The 15,456-nt window shown below is 47.1% G+C and overlaps 2 protein-coding genes and 1 non-coding gene across 6 annotated transcripts in view; 1 reads left to right on the top strand and 2 right to left on the bottom strand.

Moving 5' to 3' along the window:
* Positions 1-4,981: 4,981 nt before the first annotated feature.
* On the top strand, positions 4,982-7,172 carry LOC123498966. Its single transcript, XM_045246582.1, has 3 exons — positions 4,982-5,162; positions 5,690-6,069; positions 6,550-7,172. Exons 1-3 carry the CDS (start codon positions 4,995-4,997, stop codon positions 6,629-6,631), a joined length of 630 nt encoding a protein of 209 aa, XP_045102517.1. The 5' UTR covers positions 4,982-4,994; the 3' UTR covers positions 6,632-7,172.
* On the bottom strand, positions 5,423-5,494 carry Trnav-aac. Its single transcript has one exon. It is a non-coding gene; the product is annotated as a tRNA-Val (tRNA).
* Positions 7,173-7,365: 193 nt separating the features above from the next.
* Positions 7,366-15,456, bottom strand: part of LOC123498964 (UDP-glucuronosyltransferase 1A7-like) — an 11,847-nt gene continuing 3,756 nt past the window's right edge. The window contains exons 2-10 of one of the 4 annotated variants that reach the window (XM_045246576.1): positions 15,170-15,391; positions 13,676-13,806; positions 13,232-13,437; positions 12,777-12,955; positions 11,644-11,835; positions 10,671-10,808; positions 10,351-10,435; positions 8,798-9,014; positions 7,366-8,522 (exon numbers count right to left, since the gene is read on the bottom strand). In XM_045246576.1, coding sequence (XP_045102511.1) covers positions 8,228-8,522; positions 8,798-9,014; positions 10,351-10,435; positions 10,671-10,808; positions 11,644-11,835; positions 12,777-12,955; positions 13,232-13,437; positions 13,676-13,806; positions 15,170-15,391 — 1,665 coding nt within the window. In that variant the 3' untranslated portion in view covers positions 7,366-8,227. The remainder of the gene's footprint in view (positions 8,523-8,797; positions 9,015-10,350; positions 10,436-10,670; positions 10,809-11,643; positions 11,836-12,776; positions 12,956-13,231; positions 13,438-13,675; positions 13,807-15,169; positions 15,392-15,456) is intronic. The other 3 variants (XM_045246577.1, XM_045246578.1, XM_045246579.1) reach the window with 3 other exon arrangements.

Here is a 15,456-nt window from a genome sequence, read left to right as displayed (position 1 = left end):
ATACTACTAGTAAGTAATTTTAGCATTTGCTGTGATTATAAATGATCGTGATGTTAATCTCGACTGAGAAGGTTACTATTGTCATTACGTCACATATGCTTCGATAATGGATCCATTACTAATCTTCCTACTATCATGATTCAACAGATTTTTAAAGGTTCTCCTGATAACACGATTCCTCTTGAGGGTGAGCGGCGAGCAGCGGAGTGGAATATACTGTTGGCACATGTGTTCACTGCCTCACACGTTAGTTTTAGTTTATGAAGGTGTCCTGACTAGGTGACGAGTATCCGTATCGCACGTCCTTCAACACAACACAATGTTGCCAAGAAATTTGACTTCCTTTAAGTGTTCAACAGAACAACTCAATGTTATTCAGGAGTCAGTTCTTTGCGAAAAGAAAGCCATGAGACCAAACAAGAACCACGAAGTCTCTCAAGAGTCGCCAAAGGATTGGCAGGCCTCGCTGAACTTAGAACAAGAAAACGAAGTATCGTTCATGGAAGCGAATTGGTTCTTGCTGACGATGGGCATGTATTTTGGCTTTCACAACGTCAAGCGGAACAACAGTGGCGCGCTGGAACATTCTTACTGGGGACTGCTGCCAATACTGCTGCACCTCTCAATCGTGGTGGCTGGCTTTGTAGTGGTGCAATATGCTATCATGTTTTCTTCTCTGGAATACTTCCAGAAAGTTATGTTAATGCCAGTTGGATTTGGATGTGGATTTTGCATTGAAGCATACTGTGCTCAAATTTTTTCGGGCAAACATTACGTCAATTACCTGTCAGAAATTGAGTCTCAAGACGTGAGGATGAAGTGCTTCGACAAAATGTCATTCATAGTAGCAGGAACCTTCGTGTCGTCTATTATTCACACAGCTTGTACTTTCCTTGTCACCAATTTATCGAGAGAGCTCACATCTATTCTATTGATTCCTGTCCTGCAAATCTCCTTTTTGCCGAGTCTTCTGGACATCTGCATGTTTTCCTTCAATCTCATGTTGAAGATGCAGACTGTAAAGCTAGGAGAACACATACAGCAGGTCAGCCAGTGGACCAAGGCAGAAGTCAGCGGCGTGACTCACCAATGGCTGTTACTCTGCAGACTCTTCAGATTCCACAACCAGGTAAAATTTTCCCTTCCCCTCACTAAGATCACACGTCCTGACTTTCTCAGTTACTCCTCCACATATTTCTGGACTCCATGCTGAAAACTATACCTGGTACACAGATGTTCCAGAAAGCTCTGCACGGCCGTATGCTGCAGTCCATGGTGCAGGTGATGACCTTCACCTACGCCTTGTTCATGATAGATGTCATGATGAAGGAACTCAGAGCGCAAAGTTCCGAGGCACTTGTTATTCTGTCCGTTGTGGTGCCGCTCCTGTGGGCTTTTCTTCGTTCCATCAGCCTCGCCTTCAACGGAGAGGCAATTAATCATGTCGTGAGTATACCTTAAAGTGAGTATGCATACAGGAACACACACACACACACACACACACACACACACACACACTGCAATAGGAAGCATGCGTCAGTGGCCTAGCTCGGTTATGTCAGTATATAGTACTCAGAATATTCCAGTATGGAGAAGTCCTGGACAAGATGAGGTCGGCGGTGGTTCACAGCAACGCCTCTCCAAACAACCTCACCGAGATGAGCAGCTTGCGTCGCCTTCTGAGCCACATGGAGGCCCGTCCGTTGGCACTGCAGGTCTGGGGACGAGATGAGTAAGTGTCTTGTCAAGAAAGAAACGTATACCACGATAGGAAGAACATAAGTAAAGGATGATTATGTGCTGGTAAAGACAGAGTGTGTTGAGCATAAGATGGTGTTTTTGAGTAATAGCCAAGTCTTTCTTTCCATTTCTGCTCCATTAGTATTATGTACTGCAGCCATGCCTGATGGAAGGAACCGCCACGTGTAGACCTGATGGCTTCTTGTAGTTTTTTTTCATTTTCTAATGTTCTTATCGGTTATTACTAGTAATTACTAAATGAGGAAAGACGCCAGCATCAGCAGGTAGAGAATATTGCCCGTCAATGAAGGAAACAATTGCAGTTACTATAGACTGTAGCTTTATGTGTGTGTGTGTGTGTGTGTGTGTGTGTGTGTGTGTGTGTGTGTGTGTTTCACTGTTTGATCTGCTGCAGTCTCTGACGAGACAGCCAGACGTTACCCTACGGAACGAGCTCAGAGCTCATTATTTCCGATCTTCGGATAGGCCTGAGAAATGGCACACACCACACACCGGGACAACAAGGTCACAACTCCTCGATTTACATCCCGTACCTACTCACTGCTAGGTGAACAGGGGCTACACGTGAAAGGAGACACACCCAAATATCTCCACCCGGCCGGGGAATCGAACCCCGATCCTCTGGCTTGTGAAGCCAGCGCTCTAACCACTGAGCTACCGGGTGTGTGTGTGTGTGTGTGTGTGTGTGTGTGTGTGTGTGTGTGTGTAATTTACCTCGGTCGCCTACTGGTCACCCAGCCAGTCTTCCCCATTACGGAGCGAGCTCAGAGCTCATAGACCGACCTTCGGGTAGGACTGAGACCACATCAACACACAACACACACCGGGAAAGCGAGGCCACAACCCCTCGAGTTACATCCCGTACCTATTTACTGCTAGGCGAACAGGGGCCACACATTAAGAGGCTTGCCCATTTGCCTCGTCCCTTACCGGGACTCGAACCCGGCCCTCTCGATTGTGAGTCGAGCGTGCTAACCACTACACTACGCGGTGTGTGTGTGTAATTCACCTCGGTCGCTTGCTGGTCACCCAGCCAGTCTTCCCCATTACAGAGCGAGCTCAGAGCTCATAGACCGATCTTCGGGTAGGACTGAGACCACATCACACACAACACACACCGGAAAAGCGAGGCCACAACCCCTCGAGTTACATCCCGTACCTGTTTTACTGCTAGGTGAACAGGGGCTACACATTAAGAGGCTTGCCCATTTGCCTCGCCGCATTCCACTACACTACGCGGTGTGTGTGTGTGTGTGTGTGTGTGTGTGTGTGTGTGTGTGTGTGTGTGTGTGTGTGTGTCAAGGAACAAAACAGACCAGAAGGCCTAACACTTCTGCTTGGTGCCGGCAGCCTGGGCGCGGGTGTCTTCGTGCAGAACTCCGGTTTGGTGCTGACCTACTTGGTGATGGTGGTACAGATGCAGCCCATGCCGGACAACGCCACTAGATTCTTCGAAATGACAGAGCAGGGCACGAAGCCACTCGCTCTTATAGGGAAGATGGGTTTCACCAAGTTTACCTGAACAGGTCATCACTCCTCCCCGACTCCCTGGAAGGTGGAGTCTTGCACACCGTCTCCGTGTCTTCCCTAGCTGAGCAGGGAACAGTAATGAGTAACGGACTAACGGTGTCATAAGATACTTCAGACATGTGCTATTGTCATATTCTTGCAATTCTACTTGAGCTTCATTCATACCTTTAAGTATTGCGATTGTATATGATCAAGAAAATTTGAATTAACACTGATATGCTTGAATAAATTATTCTTATGAATGACGCTGTGATAATTACTAATTTACTGATATCCCAATTTGTGTTAGCTTATTCAAATGTAGACATTCCCAGAATATACGAAAATAAAAAGATGAAGAAATTCTTATTACGAAATGACTGTATGTAGTGCATTATACGTACAGTACATATACTTTCCTAGTTATTTATGTGTACGGGTGTGTAAGTAACAATTAAAAGTTTTTTCGACGCGTCACTTTCACTATCGTTCACAAGTGTCCTCTGGTTACCGCTACGTCACCACAAAATCAACAAGACGCTCAAGGTCACCCTGAGTGTCGTGGAGAGCGGCGCGGGTTGCGTCAGGAAGGAAAAAGCGCGAGGATGGTAATTGTAGGATGTTATTGACCCGCTGGTGTACATACACACCGCGTTATCAGCGCTCCATTAGCGAGACTCCACTAGTGCCTCCGCCTGGTGGCGCCTCAATCCTTCCGCAGCCAGCGTTGCCCATCAGGCTGGAGAGGATGGTGGTGTCGCCACAGCACCACCACCATCAAGGGGAAGACGAACTTGAACCCAAGAGTGAGAGACAGGAAGGAAACATTACTAAGTGCAAGGGACACCGATCAAGGTCAAGACGATACTATGAGTTGCTGACAATGGCCGCAGGTGTTCTACAAGCGAAAGAAGGCGAGGCGCCCCCAGAGGTGGCTTACCGTCTAGCTCTTTGGTGTGCCATGGCCCTGGGGCTCCACCTTGTTCGAGGCAACAGGACGGTTCCTACGCTGTGTGTAAGCTGACGGTGGTGCCTGCTGTGCTGCTGTACCTCGTGGCCTGCACGTTAGGGCTGGGTCTCACGGGTTACAAGATCTACAGCGATCTCTTCACCTACAACGCTATGGTGATGATGATGCCCATCATTATCGGATGCATCTTCATTGTCTTGATATGCGTCGTGCTGCTGAGCAAGACGCGGTGCACCATGCGGTACATGGAGTCGCTGCAGGAGGCGGGCGTGACGGTGCGGCCTAAGCTGTGGGAGAGACAGCCTCGCGCTTGCCTTTCTCCTCGCCGTGCTCAACACGTACATCACGCTGGGACTCATCCCAGACTCCTCAGATCACCTGCTGCACATTCTCCTTCCTGTCCTGCTCAACTCCATCATTCCTTACCTGCTCGACATTTACGTGTGGGTGTTCGTCAGCACTCTGGCCTACTCTTGGGGCAAACTGGAGCAACACGTGCAGAAGCGGCAATGGGTACTGGGGGATGTGGAGGCTGCGGCAGCGACTTGGCTAACCCTGACCCGCCTGTTGGCACTCCACAACCAGGTGTGTCCACTGCCATCTCATGAACAGTCTGTAGAGCAAGTACTTTGCCACACAGGAATATGCACATATAGGTTCAGAATGAAATACTAAGTAGTATCTTTACAAATCTGACACCAGCATCTCCTGACAGGCTCTATCTCCTTCACAGGTATTCAGTGTGGTGCTGACCATGCGTTTGACGCTCTTCGCCCTGGAGACACTGTCGCTCCTGTACGGGCTACTGGATGTGCGCGGCATGGGGAACGTGGCCTTACTGGTGCTGCTGTCAATCTCATTGACGGACGTAATTATTAGAGCCTTCTCTATAGGCATGGTCGGAGGACAACTGACGCAGGCCGTGAGTATTACGTGCTCGCGAGCGCTAGTGTGTGTGTGTGTGTGTGTGTGTAATTAATCTCGGTTGTCTGCTGGTCACCCAGCCAGTCTTCCCCATTACGGAGCTAGCTCAGAGCTCATAGACCGATCTTCGGGTAGGACTGAGACCACAACACACTCCACATACCGGGAAAGTGAGGCCACAACCCCTCAAGTTACATCCCGTACCTATTTCCTGTTAAGTGAACAGGGGCCACACATTAAGAATCTTGCCCATTTGCCTCGCCGCCCCGGGACTCGAACCCGGTCCTCTCGATTGTTAGTCGAGCGTGCTAACCACTACACTACGCGGTGTGTGTGTGTGTGTGTGTGTGTGTGTGTGTGTGTGTGTGTGAATAGTGAAAACTATAGACAAAATAACACGTAGCTATCCACCATGCAAGCAGCACCACGTAACACCACCACGTACGAGTATGCTCTGGGAACTGCAAGCCTGGGTTGCTGATGTGTTTGTGGTCACTACTCCATAATTCACCCATCTCTGTACAGCACGAAGGCGTCCTGTCGGGGCTGCGGGACGCCATCGCAGAAGCTGAGTGGCCAGATGACAGGACTGGGGTGAAAGGCCTTGTCGACTGGCACGAGCAGCAGGATGGAGAAGAAGGAGAGGTGAGCAGCGCCATGAATAAGAGAGATTCTTGCGGGAAGGATAATGAAACATTCAAGAAAGACGATCATGACACACTTACTGCGGGAGACAAGCGTGGCCGGCGTGTCGCCTCTGCGAAGGCTGGCGGGGACAGGAAACAGCAGGCGGATTCCCATGGTGGAAGGGAGAGGCAGCCAGACGAGACGTTCACCGCCCTACACCGCCTAGTCACTCACATCGAGGCTCGTCCAGCAGACCTGCACGTCTTCGGGATGGGGAGGTGAGCGATTCCTTCCTTCTCACGCACCACTGCACTGCACGGTGGCTCAGTAAACAGCTAATTAAGAGAAGAAAGTCACTGTTAAACGTTTTAAACTTCAGCAGTTAAACTTATATGTATGAATTGCTGGAATACTACTATTACTACTACTACATTATACGACTATTACTACTACTACTACTATTACCACTACCACCACCATCGCCGCTATCACTACTACTACTAATATTACTACTACCACTACCTACTACTACTACTACTACTACTACTACTACTACTACTACTACTGCTGCTACTACTACTACTACCACTACACTACTACTATTACTACTACCACTACTATTACTACTACTACTACTACTACTACTACTACTACTACTACTACTACTACTACTACAACCACCACCACTCTGTTGCCTATACTATTGGTGGCGGCGGCGGCGGTGTTAAAGAGTTGCGTATTGTCCCCCCGGACGGCAGGTTGAGCCAGTGCTTGGTGCTGCAGCTGGGGGGTGTAGTGCTGACGTATCTGGTGATAGTGGTGCAGCTGAATCCTAAGTGAGCCCAACACGCCTGCAAGCAAACGTCCACCGCAACAAGAACCGATGACGGAAGGACTGGCACGCTATTTGGGGGCCATGCAAGCAAGACATAGTGAATTAAAGGCATCATTTTTTTTTTAGTACGATATGTAACAATTCACGGCAATGTATTGGATCCGTATAGGCAGTTACAAGGAAGAAGAAGGTAATAGATTGGCAATTTCTGATTAATATAATGTTTGGGAGATGATTATAGTATGGAAAAATAAAAAAAAGGATGAAAAAGATAGCGCACAGTGGTTGATAAAGAAATGGTGGCAAATAACAGTGAAAAAGTGAACAATAAGAGAAAGTACAACCCACAAACTAACATTGCACTGTTTTTAATCTACCATGCTTTGTGTGTATGTATAGTTACTGCAATTACTCCCCATGCTCTCACGTCTTAGGTTCAAATCACCACCAGGAGTTTCTCAATAAATGCTGCAGTTTCCAGGAATGAGTTGCGTAATGTAGTTAAAGGCATTTGCTACTTCGCCTGTCACCGGCTTCACTTTGCTTACAGGAGGGAGCAGTGCAGACGTGTAGTGACAAGTAACAGGTGACAGGTAACAGGTGTGAAAAATGTAACTGAGAAATGCGTCCAAGGTAATAATAATGGATGAAAATATTAAACTTGAGCATAGAAATCATCATACTATATTTCAAGTTCATTTATTACAAGTCAGTTAGCCAGTCACACACACACACACACACACACACACACACACACACACACACACACACACACACTCATACGCATACAAATCAAGGTTGGCACGGCAGAAACCACAGCCACGACTTCAAGCGCTGCCACGTGCTGACACATGACGCAGTGGTGTGTGTTTGTTGTACTCGCATCCTTTCCTTCCCGTCAAGGTCACTCAAGTTTTTAATTGCACCTCTTTTTCCTTACGAACTTCTCTTTACCGAGCAACTTGATAATATTTAATGTGTCGTGTCGAAGAAGACTTCATGCACCGTTAATACATCCATGTACTTATATTACATTACATTACATTATTACTCGTACTTATATTCATTGTCAGTAAGTTACCTGAGGATACTACGTAACGATACATCTACGATATTACCAATGATTAGTGAAAACAATAGTTCTAAACACTCAACTCCGATCATCAGCTAACAACGCACTACAGCAGCGTGCACGTGTCCCAGGCAGCACAATTTACAGGTCTGGAAGAAAAGGTTCCAATCATACTGAACACACTACACTGGTTAGCTTTTTAGTAGATTCGGTGTTTATTTACTGGCATTTGTAACTTTGGGTGGAAATCATAGTGAGTGTTTCCGAGAATATTCTGTGGCTAGTTTCTCAGCTACAGCCGGCCCTCATCACAGGCGAATCCGTATATTCACGTAGACTTCGGAAAAATGTTTCCCGGCAGACCTGCTGCGGGACCACACGCTGCTCACTCTCAGACTCATTACCGTCCAGCGGACAACTGACTGAACACGTCACGGCACCACGCGGAGGTAAGGGATGGGGGAGGGCTCAGACACACCGCTTCTCACTCACGTACGGTCTTAAGTAACGCATCGCTATACAATTGTCATCATGTTACTTTCACTTTAGTTCTATTCCTAAACCGGACCAAAGAGAGGAGCAGGACGGCCAGATGTCCAAGGGCGGGCAGCACCAGGTACCAGACGGCCAGCGCCACCACCACAGCGAGACCCACCACGTCCAGCCCAAAGAACTGCCAGAAGTTGAGATGTCTGGCGGAAAATTTGAGATGTTGTGCGCCTCCGGTGGCCGCCACGTGCTCCACTAGCCACAGGGCGTGACGGAGAGGGTCCAGCGGGTGGTGCTTCATGATACGGGACAGTCGCCGAGCGTTGACACGATAACTGTGCGGACAGACACACGTCACTACCCCTGGCAGCTGCCTTCAACACCTTCACTTCCAGCTAACTAACTATACACACCTATGTGATCCCTACTCATATGTATAAACAACTACTTTACGTTAACTGCTAGGATAAATCGAGGAATTATTCGTTACTCCAACTACCAACTACCACTAATTACACTGATAAGCAAAGATCATCAAGTACAATATGGCTTTACTACATTAGCGTGCATAAATCCGAGCTACACTACTCAGCAGCACATGCTTCCTTACCTGGTATTATTGAGGACGTGCCTGATAGTCTCGTAGATCTCCTCCTGCTCGGCCTGCTTGGAGACGCCCGCAGCCACCCCTCGTTGCTCCAGGCGCACCAACACGTCCTGCTGGTCAGCAAACACGGGCATCCCCACCATGGGCACGCCGTGGTGCACAGCCTCCAGCACCCCGTGCATGCCGCAGTGCGTAAAGAACAACACCGTCTTGGGATGGCCTGCGGGGGAGGGAAAACAATAAATTCACACTCGCAAGCTGCCAGCGACAGTAGTGGCGGTGGTGGTGGTGGTGGTGGTGGTAGTAGTAGTAGTAGTAGTAGTAGTAGTAGTAGTAGTAGTAGTAGTAGTAGTAGTAGTAGTAGTAGTAGTAGTGTGTGTGTGTGTGTGTGTGTGTGTGTGTGTGTGTGTGTGTGTGTGTGTAATTCACCTCGGTCTTCTGCTGGTCACCCAGCCAGTCTTCCCCATTACGGAACGAGCTCAGAGCTCATAGACCGATCTTCGGGTAGGACAGAGACCACAACACACTTCACACACCGGGAAAGCGAGGCCACAACCCCTCGAGTTACATCCCGTACCTATTTACTGCTAGGTGAACAGGGGCCACACATTAAGAGGCTTGCCCATTTGCCTCGCCGCTTCCCGGGACTCGAACCCGGCCCTCTCGATTGTGAGTCGAGCGTGCTAACCACTACACTACGCGGTGTGTGTGTGTGTGTGTGTGTGTGTGTGTGTGTGTGTGTGTGTGTGTGTGTGTGTGTGTGTGTGTGTGTGTGTGTGGTAAACAAGATAACCACATAAACATAGGCTATGTTAAACATAACACAAGAAATCACTGCACTTTATGTCTATATAAGCACTTTTATATTCGTACTACCTCCTTTTTAGCTTTCACAGTTAGTATTTTGAGAGTACTTCAAAACAAATATATAAGCCTCAATCATCTTGGCGGCCAGGCAAAACAAAAGGCTGGCACGTGAGGAGGAAGCGAGAGAGCATTCCTCGTGAACTTGAGGCGGAACAGTCATGGAGTCATTACTTGCAACACTAAACTGCTATTACACCAGCCTACTTCTTTACTCTCGACCGCAAAAGTAATATAGATCTTAAAAGAAATATCCATTAAACAAATAAGTGTACAAGTGTTACACAGCGTTTTCTTGACATCCAAATAGGACAGGTACTAACTTGCACACCAGACATCGCAGTACTGAAAGGAAGGGAATGCTTGGGTGGCCACAACACTAAGACGAGATGGAGCAGCAAGGCAATCACTATACTACTTTCATGGAACACGTATGAATCAAATAGCAGAGGAAGTGGCGACACATGATGATGATGATGATGATGCTTTCAGTGGTGAGAATGGTTATGGATCACTGTGAAAGGGCTAAGAAAAGACAAAAAGACGAACACTCACCCTAATAGAAGAGAGAAGGAAAACTTTAAAGAGACACTCATTTAAAGCTTCAGAAAGACAAAGAGAAAGACAAATAACTCAGAGAGAGAGAGAGAGAGAGAGAGAGAGAGTCAGTGTAGCTCGATGCCAAGACTCACCAAGAACATCCTGCTGCGGCACCCAGTCCACCACCTTCACGTTGGGGGGCGAGGGGGGGTGTGGCTCCTCCAGCTTCATCAACACCTGGGGAAGGAGACATGGAAGTAATAGAGGCAATTAAGTGAGAGAGTTTCGTCTGTACATTCTCTCTCTCTCTCTCTCTCTCTCTCTCTCTCTCTCTCTCTCTCTCTCTCTCTCTATTAATACATTACAAAATAAACATCCATCTATAAAAAGACTTCACAATTTAAAGGAGTTTGTGTGAGTATCCCCGGTCTTAAAACCTAACCCCCTCTCTCTCTCTCTCTCTCTCTCTCACCCGCTGCGGCAGTCTGGCGAAGGCGTCCATCAGGTTCTGGATCACCTCCCGGGGCACAGTGCGAGGGTTGAAGATGAATCCCATGGAGAAGAGAATGGTCCCCGCCTCCCCGGATCCCGCCAGCCACTCTTCCAGCTCCTGAAGGGGAAGAGAACGGACTGTGTGTACTGCATGTCCCCTAGTTGTAGCTGAAGGGAGGGTACGATGAGGGTCATGAAAATAAGTTGCAGTTTTCCCTATATTCCTGCCGTACAAAACTGCTGACGTCTGAAGAATGAGATGATAAGGGTGTGGTGTATGTTTTCCTGTGTTCCTTACTTTTCACAATTGCGTGTTATTACGTTGTTGAGAGCAGCAATCATTCTTCACATGTGTATTTACGGCTGTCATGATTGTTTGGGAAGAATGGGGTGTAATAATATCATCTGGAGCACTACACGACCTGGAGGAAAACCACATCAAGAATAGTGGTCTACATTTACCGGGGGAAAGCAACAGAAACGTGTTTGTACCGCAGTCGCAACGTGAAAGTCTCACGTGAAAGTGTCACAAGTCATAAAAGTAATTGTTAATGCCTTAACCACAACAATTTAAGACGTTCTAATTTCACACATGTATCAAGTCATTTCCACGCTTCTGGTTGTATTTTCTGACTGACATATGGCAGGATTGAATTGGTTTTAGGTTTATCAGCGAATTTGTTATCCCAGCTCCTGACATTTTCTCCTGGTTAGCACAAAGGCCCAGTGCAAAGCTAGAGTATAATTTCAAGACAAATGTCAATGAAAGACGTCATTCAGTAGATACAAAATTTTAAAGAGCCATGTTTTTTTTTGCCCCCGTTAAATCGTTTAGGATGAAGCTAATGAATTAATAAGGCCCATACTGCCATTAGTGATCAAACGCTTAAGCGAGGCTGAGCTGGACCACAGCGGGCAGGGGATAGTAGATCTGCCGCATGGGCTGCACTGACCTTGGGCAACGGGTTGGGCCGATGGATGTGCAGTCCACCCACATTGATGAAGGAAGGAGGCAGCAGACGTGGGTAGTCAATGACTGAGTGGGAGTTGATGAGCATTCCAGACATCTCTGCCAGCAGGGTGGCAGGGGACGGACAGGACGGCAGGTGGCGGGAAATGTGATAGCCGGTGATAGCCAGTTGCACCTGTACAGGAGAAGCCCGGAAATATCATAAAAATAGTTGAAAAAAAGGCAAATATGCAAAATAAGATTAATAAGAAATGACGTTACAATAGCTACTTCGATACTTGTAAAACTGTCAGAATCCTTCATAACTATAATGAAAAGGGAATCACCTTGACGTAGTGATCAATTACCAAAAGAAAATTTGTTATTGTAAACATCAAGCACTTTAAACAGTTTCATGGATCACAGTCAATGTCCGCAATGGAAAGACAGATCGCATAAATTCTTTCATATTTATATGCCAACCAGCCATACCAATGACGAGGCCTGCCATCTCAACCACTGCTAGGGTAAGTGCAGCATCCTGCTCACCTTGAGCTATCTTACATGACTTCCAAGACAAAGGCAGACATTAATTTCTGAGGTGGTTTTACCCAACCTCCGTCTGGTCTAGAGCGAGTGAGGCGGTCATAGAGGATAACACAAGGTAACCAGAACATTGGCCTCACCTTGAGCTAGCGAGGATGAGGTGCAGGCCATGCACTGTACGTAAGCCAAGAGCGTTCATATATTTGAAGTCTTTCCTTTTCTAATAACAAGGCTAACACAGGTCTAAGAAACTATGCTCAGTAATTTTTGCCCATTACTTTCCCTTAACAAAATTCCTTCATAAACATTCTACCTACAAGATTCCTCCTATGATAGCTTAGGTTATATTACGCGATCCAGATTAGGATGGGACAATCTATCGTAGGGAGCATTTCTTTGGATCAAATTTTCATAAGAATTTTTTTTTTTCTGCGCAGAAATTACACAGGAGCCTTTCTGCCCGCAGGCTTTGGGTTTCCCTCACCACTTGGAACACTAGCCATTAAATTTTCCGCCACCACCTCATCATTACTACTGACCTTGACGTGAACCTGCCGTGAGAAAGACTGGTGAAAGTTTCCATATCCTTACCTGCATGACGAGGTGGCTCCCAAGGGCGTGGAGGTGGTTGACCGCCCTCTGCTTGAAGGTCATGGAATCTCGATAGTGAGAAAGGATAAAGGGAACGGAAGATGGCGGGCTGAAGGCGGTAGTGTACTGGGGTTCTCCGCCAGCGAAAGTGAACGCCCAGTACCCGACCGCAGGAATACCTGTATAGGGGGAGAGTAACACCTGAGAAAGAAGCACACACACCTGACGCAGAGAGTAGTAACAGAGAATCAGAGGCAAGAGTAATACAGTACCAAGGGGAGGTGACGACAGTAGAGTGATGGTATTGGCGGCGTGTGATGTTTGTCTTTTGCGTGTTATTTAAGACGCAATGTTTCGAAATCTTGACAGCAGATATATTCCAAAGAAACGAATCTCTCTCTCTCTCTCTCTCTCTCTCTCTCTCTCTCTCTCTCTCTCCATCACCACGTACGTACCCAAATCGTGCGCCAGGGCCAGACTGCACTCGTTGTATATCAGATCAACGAGGGCAACGTGAAACTTCTGCTGCTGGAGATGACGGCGCAGCGGCACGTCCTCTAGCAAAGTGCGGCAGTAGGTGGAGACGGTGAAGAAAGCGTCGACGGGGAGGGCGGTCCAGGAAGTGCCGCTACTCCACATCAACTCCTGCGGCATGACGAAGCTGCGAGAGAAAGAGAGAGAGAGAGAGAGAGAGAGAGAGAGAGAGAGAGAGAGAGAGAGAGAGAGAGAGAGAGAGAGAGATTACGTTCATGGTGGAAATGACAAATACACACACAAAAAAAGACAATTACATACTCTTATCACAGTAATTAGACCATTGAAATAAGAACCAATTCTTTTGTTGTTCATTGTTCGTGTGTGTGTGTGTGTGTGTGTGTGTGTGTGTGTGTGTACAGTACCTGCCCCGCTCCTCCATCGTCACGTGAGGCACCGCACCGTCTGTATTATTGATGGCGAGGACAAACTCAGTGATGCCTGGGTTACGGGAGGCCGGGTAATGGTGAGTGTCTTTCCACCTCACCACCGTCACCTACAGGAAGGAAAGAAAGGCAACTGAATTACTCGTCTGAAGCACCATGTCAACAGATCATCATTCGCGTTCCTAAAAGCTTCACCTTCTTATTTCAACTGTTCCTAATGAATATACTCACGAGGAAACTATTGAGGATTATTTTTAAAGTTTTTTTTTTATTATTATCCTTCCACAGATAGTTTAACAGCGATCCTACGTAGTCATTAGGCAAGCACCCCGCCCCCCTTCAACCTGAATAATAATCTCTGTGGTGTTTAGAAATAATCCATACAAGAGATCGAAATATCTGGGAGTTCTCTGATGTATGTGGCAACTAAGGCTGCTATAGTTGGTATTTCTATTCGAAGGAACACAGAAAAAAACATTTAGCATTCACGCGGGTGTTTGTAATGGTTGAATTATCTGAAGCTATGACGAGAGAGAGAGAGAGAGAGAGAGAGAGAGAGAGAGAGAGAGAGAGAGAGAGAGAGAGAGAGAGAGAGAGAGAGAGAGAGAGCAAAAAAGCCAATTGACCCACGCAAGACAGATCCTGAGAACTCACACTTGCCATCTGCCATCTCCGTCCATAAAGGAATCCAACCTCCTCTCTTTTTTCTTAAATGTAAGAGGGGCTCTAGCCAAGGGTAACAAAAAAAAAAGTCAATAAAAAGATGGACTGAAGTGCAAGCCGGCAAAGAAGACAGCCATTAGAAGCATAAAATTGTGAGGAGTGTTTTGAGGAGAATACAAAAGCAAGAAGAGCGTTACATGTCTCTTTATCTACTACGTTCTTACTAAGCTTTTTCATTAATTCACAAAACGTGTTAGTGAAATAATTTTTTATTATCTCCCTACTAAATCAATATTTGTCTAATTATTGCTATCCGGACAAGCTTTAATTCTTTCCCTGGCCAAAAGAACATGATAGACAATACTTTTGTTAATCGCTACAACACATTTAAATACTTCCATCAGTCAGGATTAAATGAACAAACCGCAATATCCTTCACTTATCATTCTCTCCTGTTTCCCCCCAGTACTCAACAATTTTCCCTCGTCTTTCTCCTCCCTCAGCATTACACAACACAGGGAACATTATTGAGATTGAATGTGTATACTACAGGCGACTCTCTCTCTCTCTCTCTCTCTGTATTACTCGTTACAAATTCTTGGAAGTCTCCATCATTCTCCCTCTTACACTGTTTAATACATAAACAAGGTCTCTCTCTCTCTCTCTCTCTCTCTCTCTGAAATAAACTACCGTCTTTTCTTCATTCCAACACAAAGAGTAAGTGAGCAATCGATCCTTCTGTTTTCCTTTTGAACCATGTAGGTGCATTGCTTCTTTTCCCCCAACACCCTCAGGAGTGCAACGGCTCACCTGGTGTCCGCGAGCCACAAGGGAGCGAGCCAGACTCCGCAGCGTGAGGACGTGGGAGGCGGCGTACATAGGGTGCAGCACGAGGATCCTCTTGCCGCCACCCTCGTCCAAATCAGGGCTGCTCGTAGCATTGGAAAACTGGTGGGGCTCAGATTCCGCCCTGCTGCACGCCATTCGGGCCTCCAGGATGAGCAGCAGCCCCACTCCAGCAGCCCACGCCGCCTGTAACAAACACAACGCATCATAGTTTTACGTACGATGACCTGTGGAGTTCCGCCTCAGACGGC

The sequence above is a fragment of the Portunus trituberculatus genome, chromosome 48, assembly GCF_017591435.1.
Source record: "Portunus trituberculatus isolate SZX2019 chromosome 48, ASM1759143v1, whole genome shotgun sequence".
Lineage (NCBI taxonomy): Eukaryota > Metazoa > Arthropoda > Malacostraca > Decapoda > Portunidae > Portunus > Portunus trituberculatus.
This window is presented reverse-complemented; position numbering and strand designations above follow the sequence as displayed.

Bases quoted from the DNA above. Each gene is read 5' to 3' on its own strand.
- LOC123498966 (XM_045246582.1), top strand. From the start codon at position 4,995: ATGCGTTTGACGCTCTTCGCCCTGGAGACACTGTCGCTCCTGTACGGG. The intron at 5,163-5,689 runs GTGAGTATTACG...ATCTCTGTACAG, and splicing joins GAGGACAACTGACGCAGGCC to CACGAAGGCGTCCTGTCGGG. The intron at 6,070-6,549 runs GTGAGCGATTCC...CCCGGACGGCAG, and splicing joins CACGTCTTCGGGATGGGGAG to GTTGAGCCAGTGCTTGGTGC.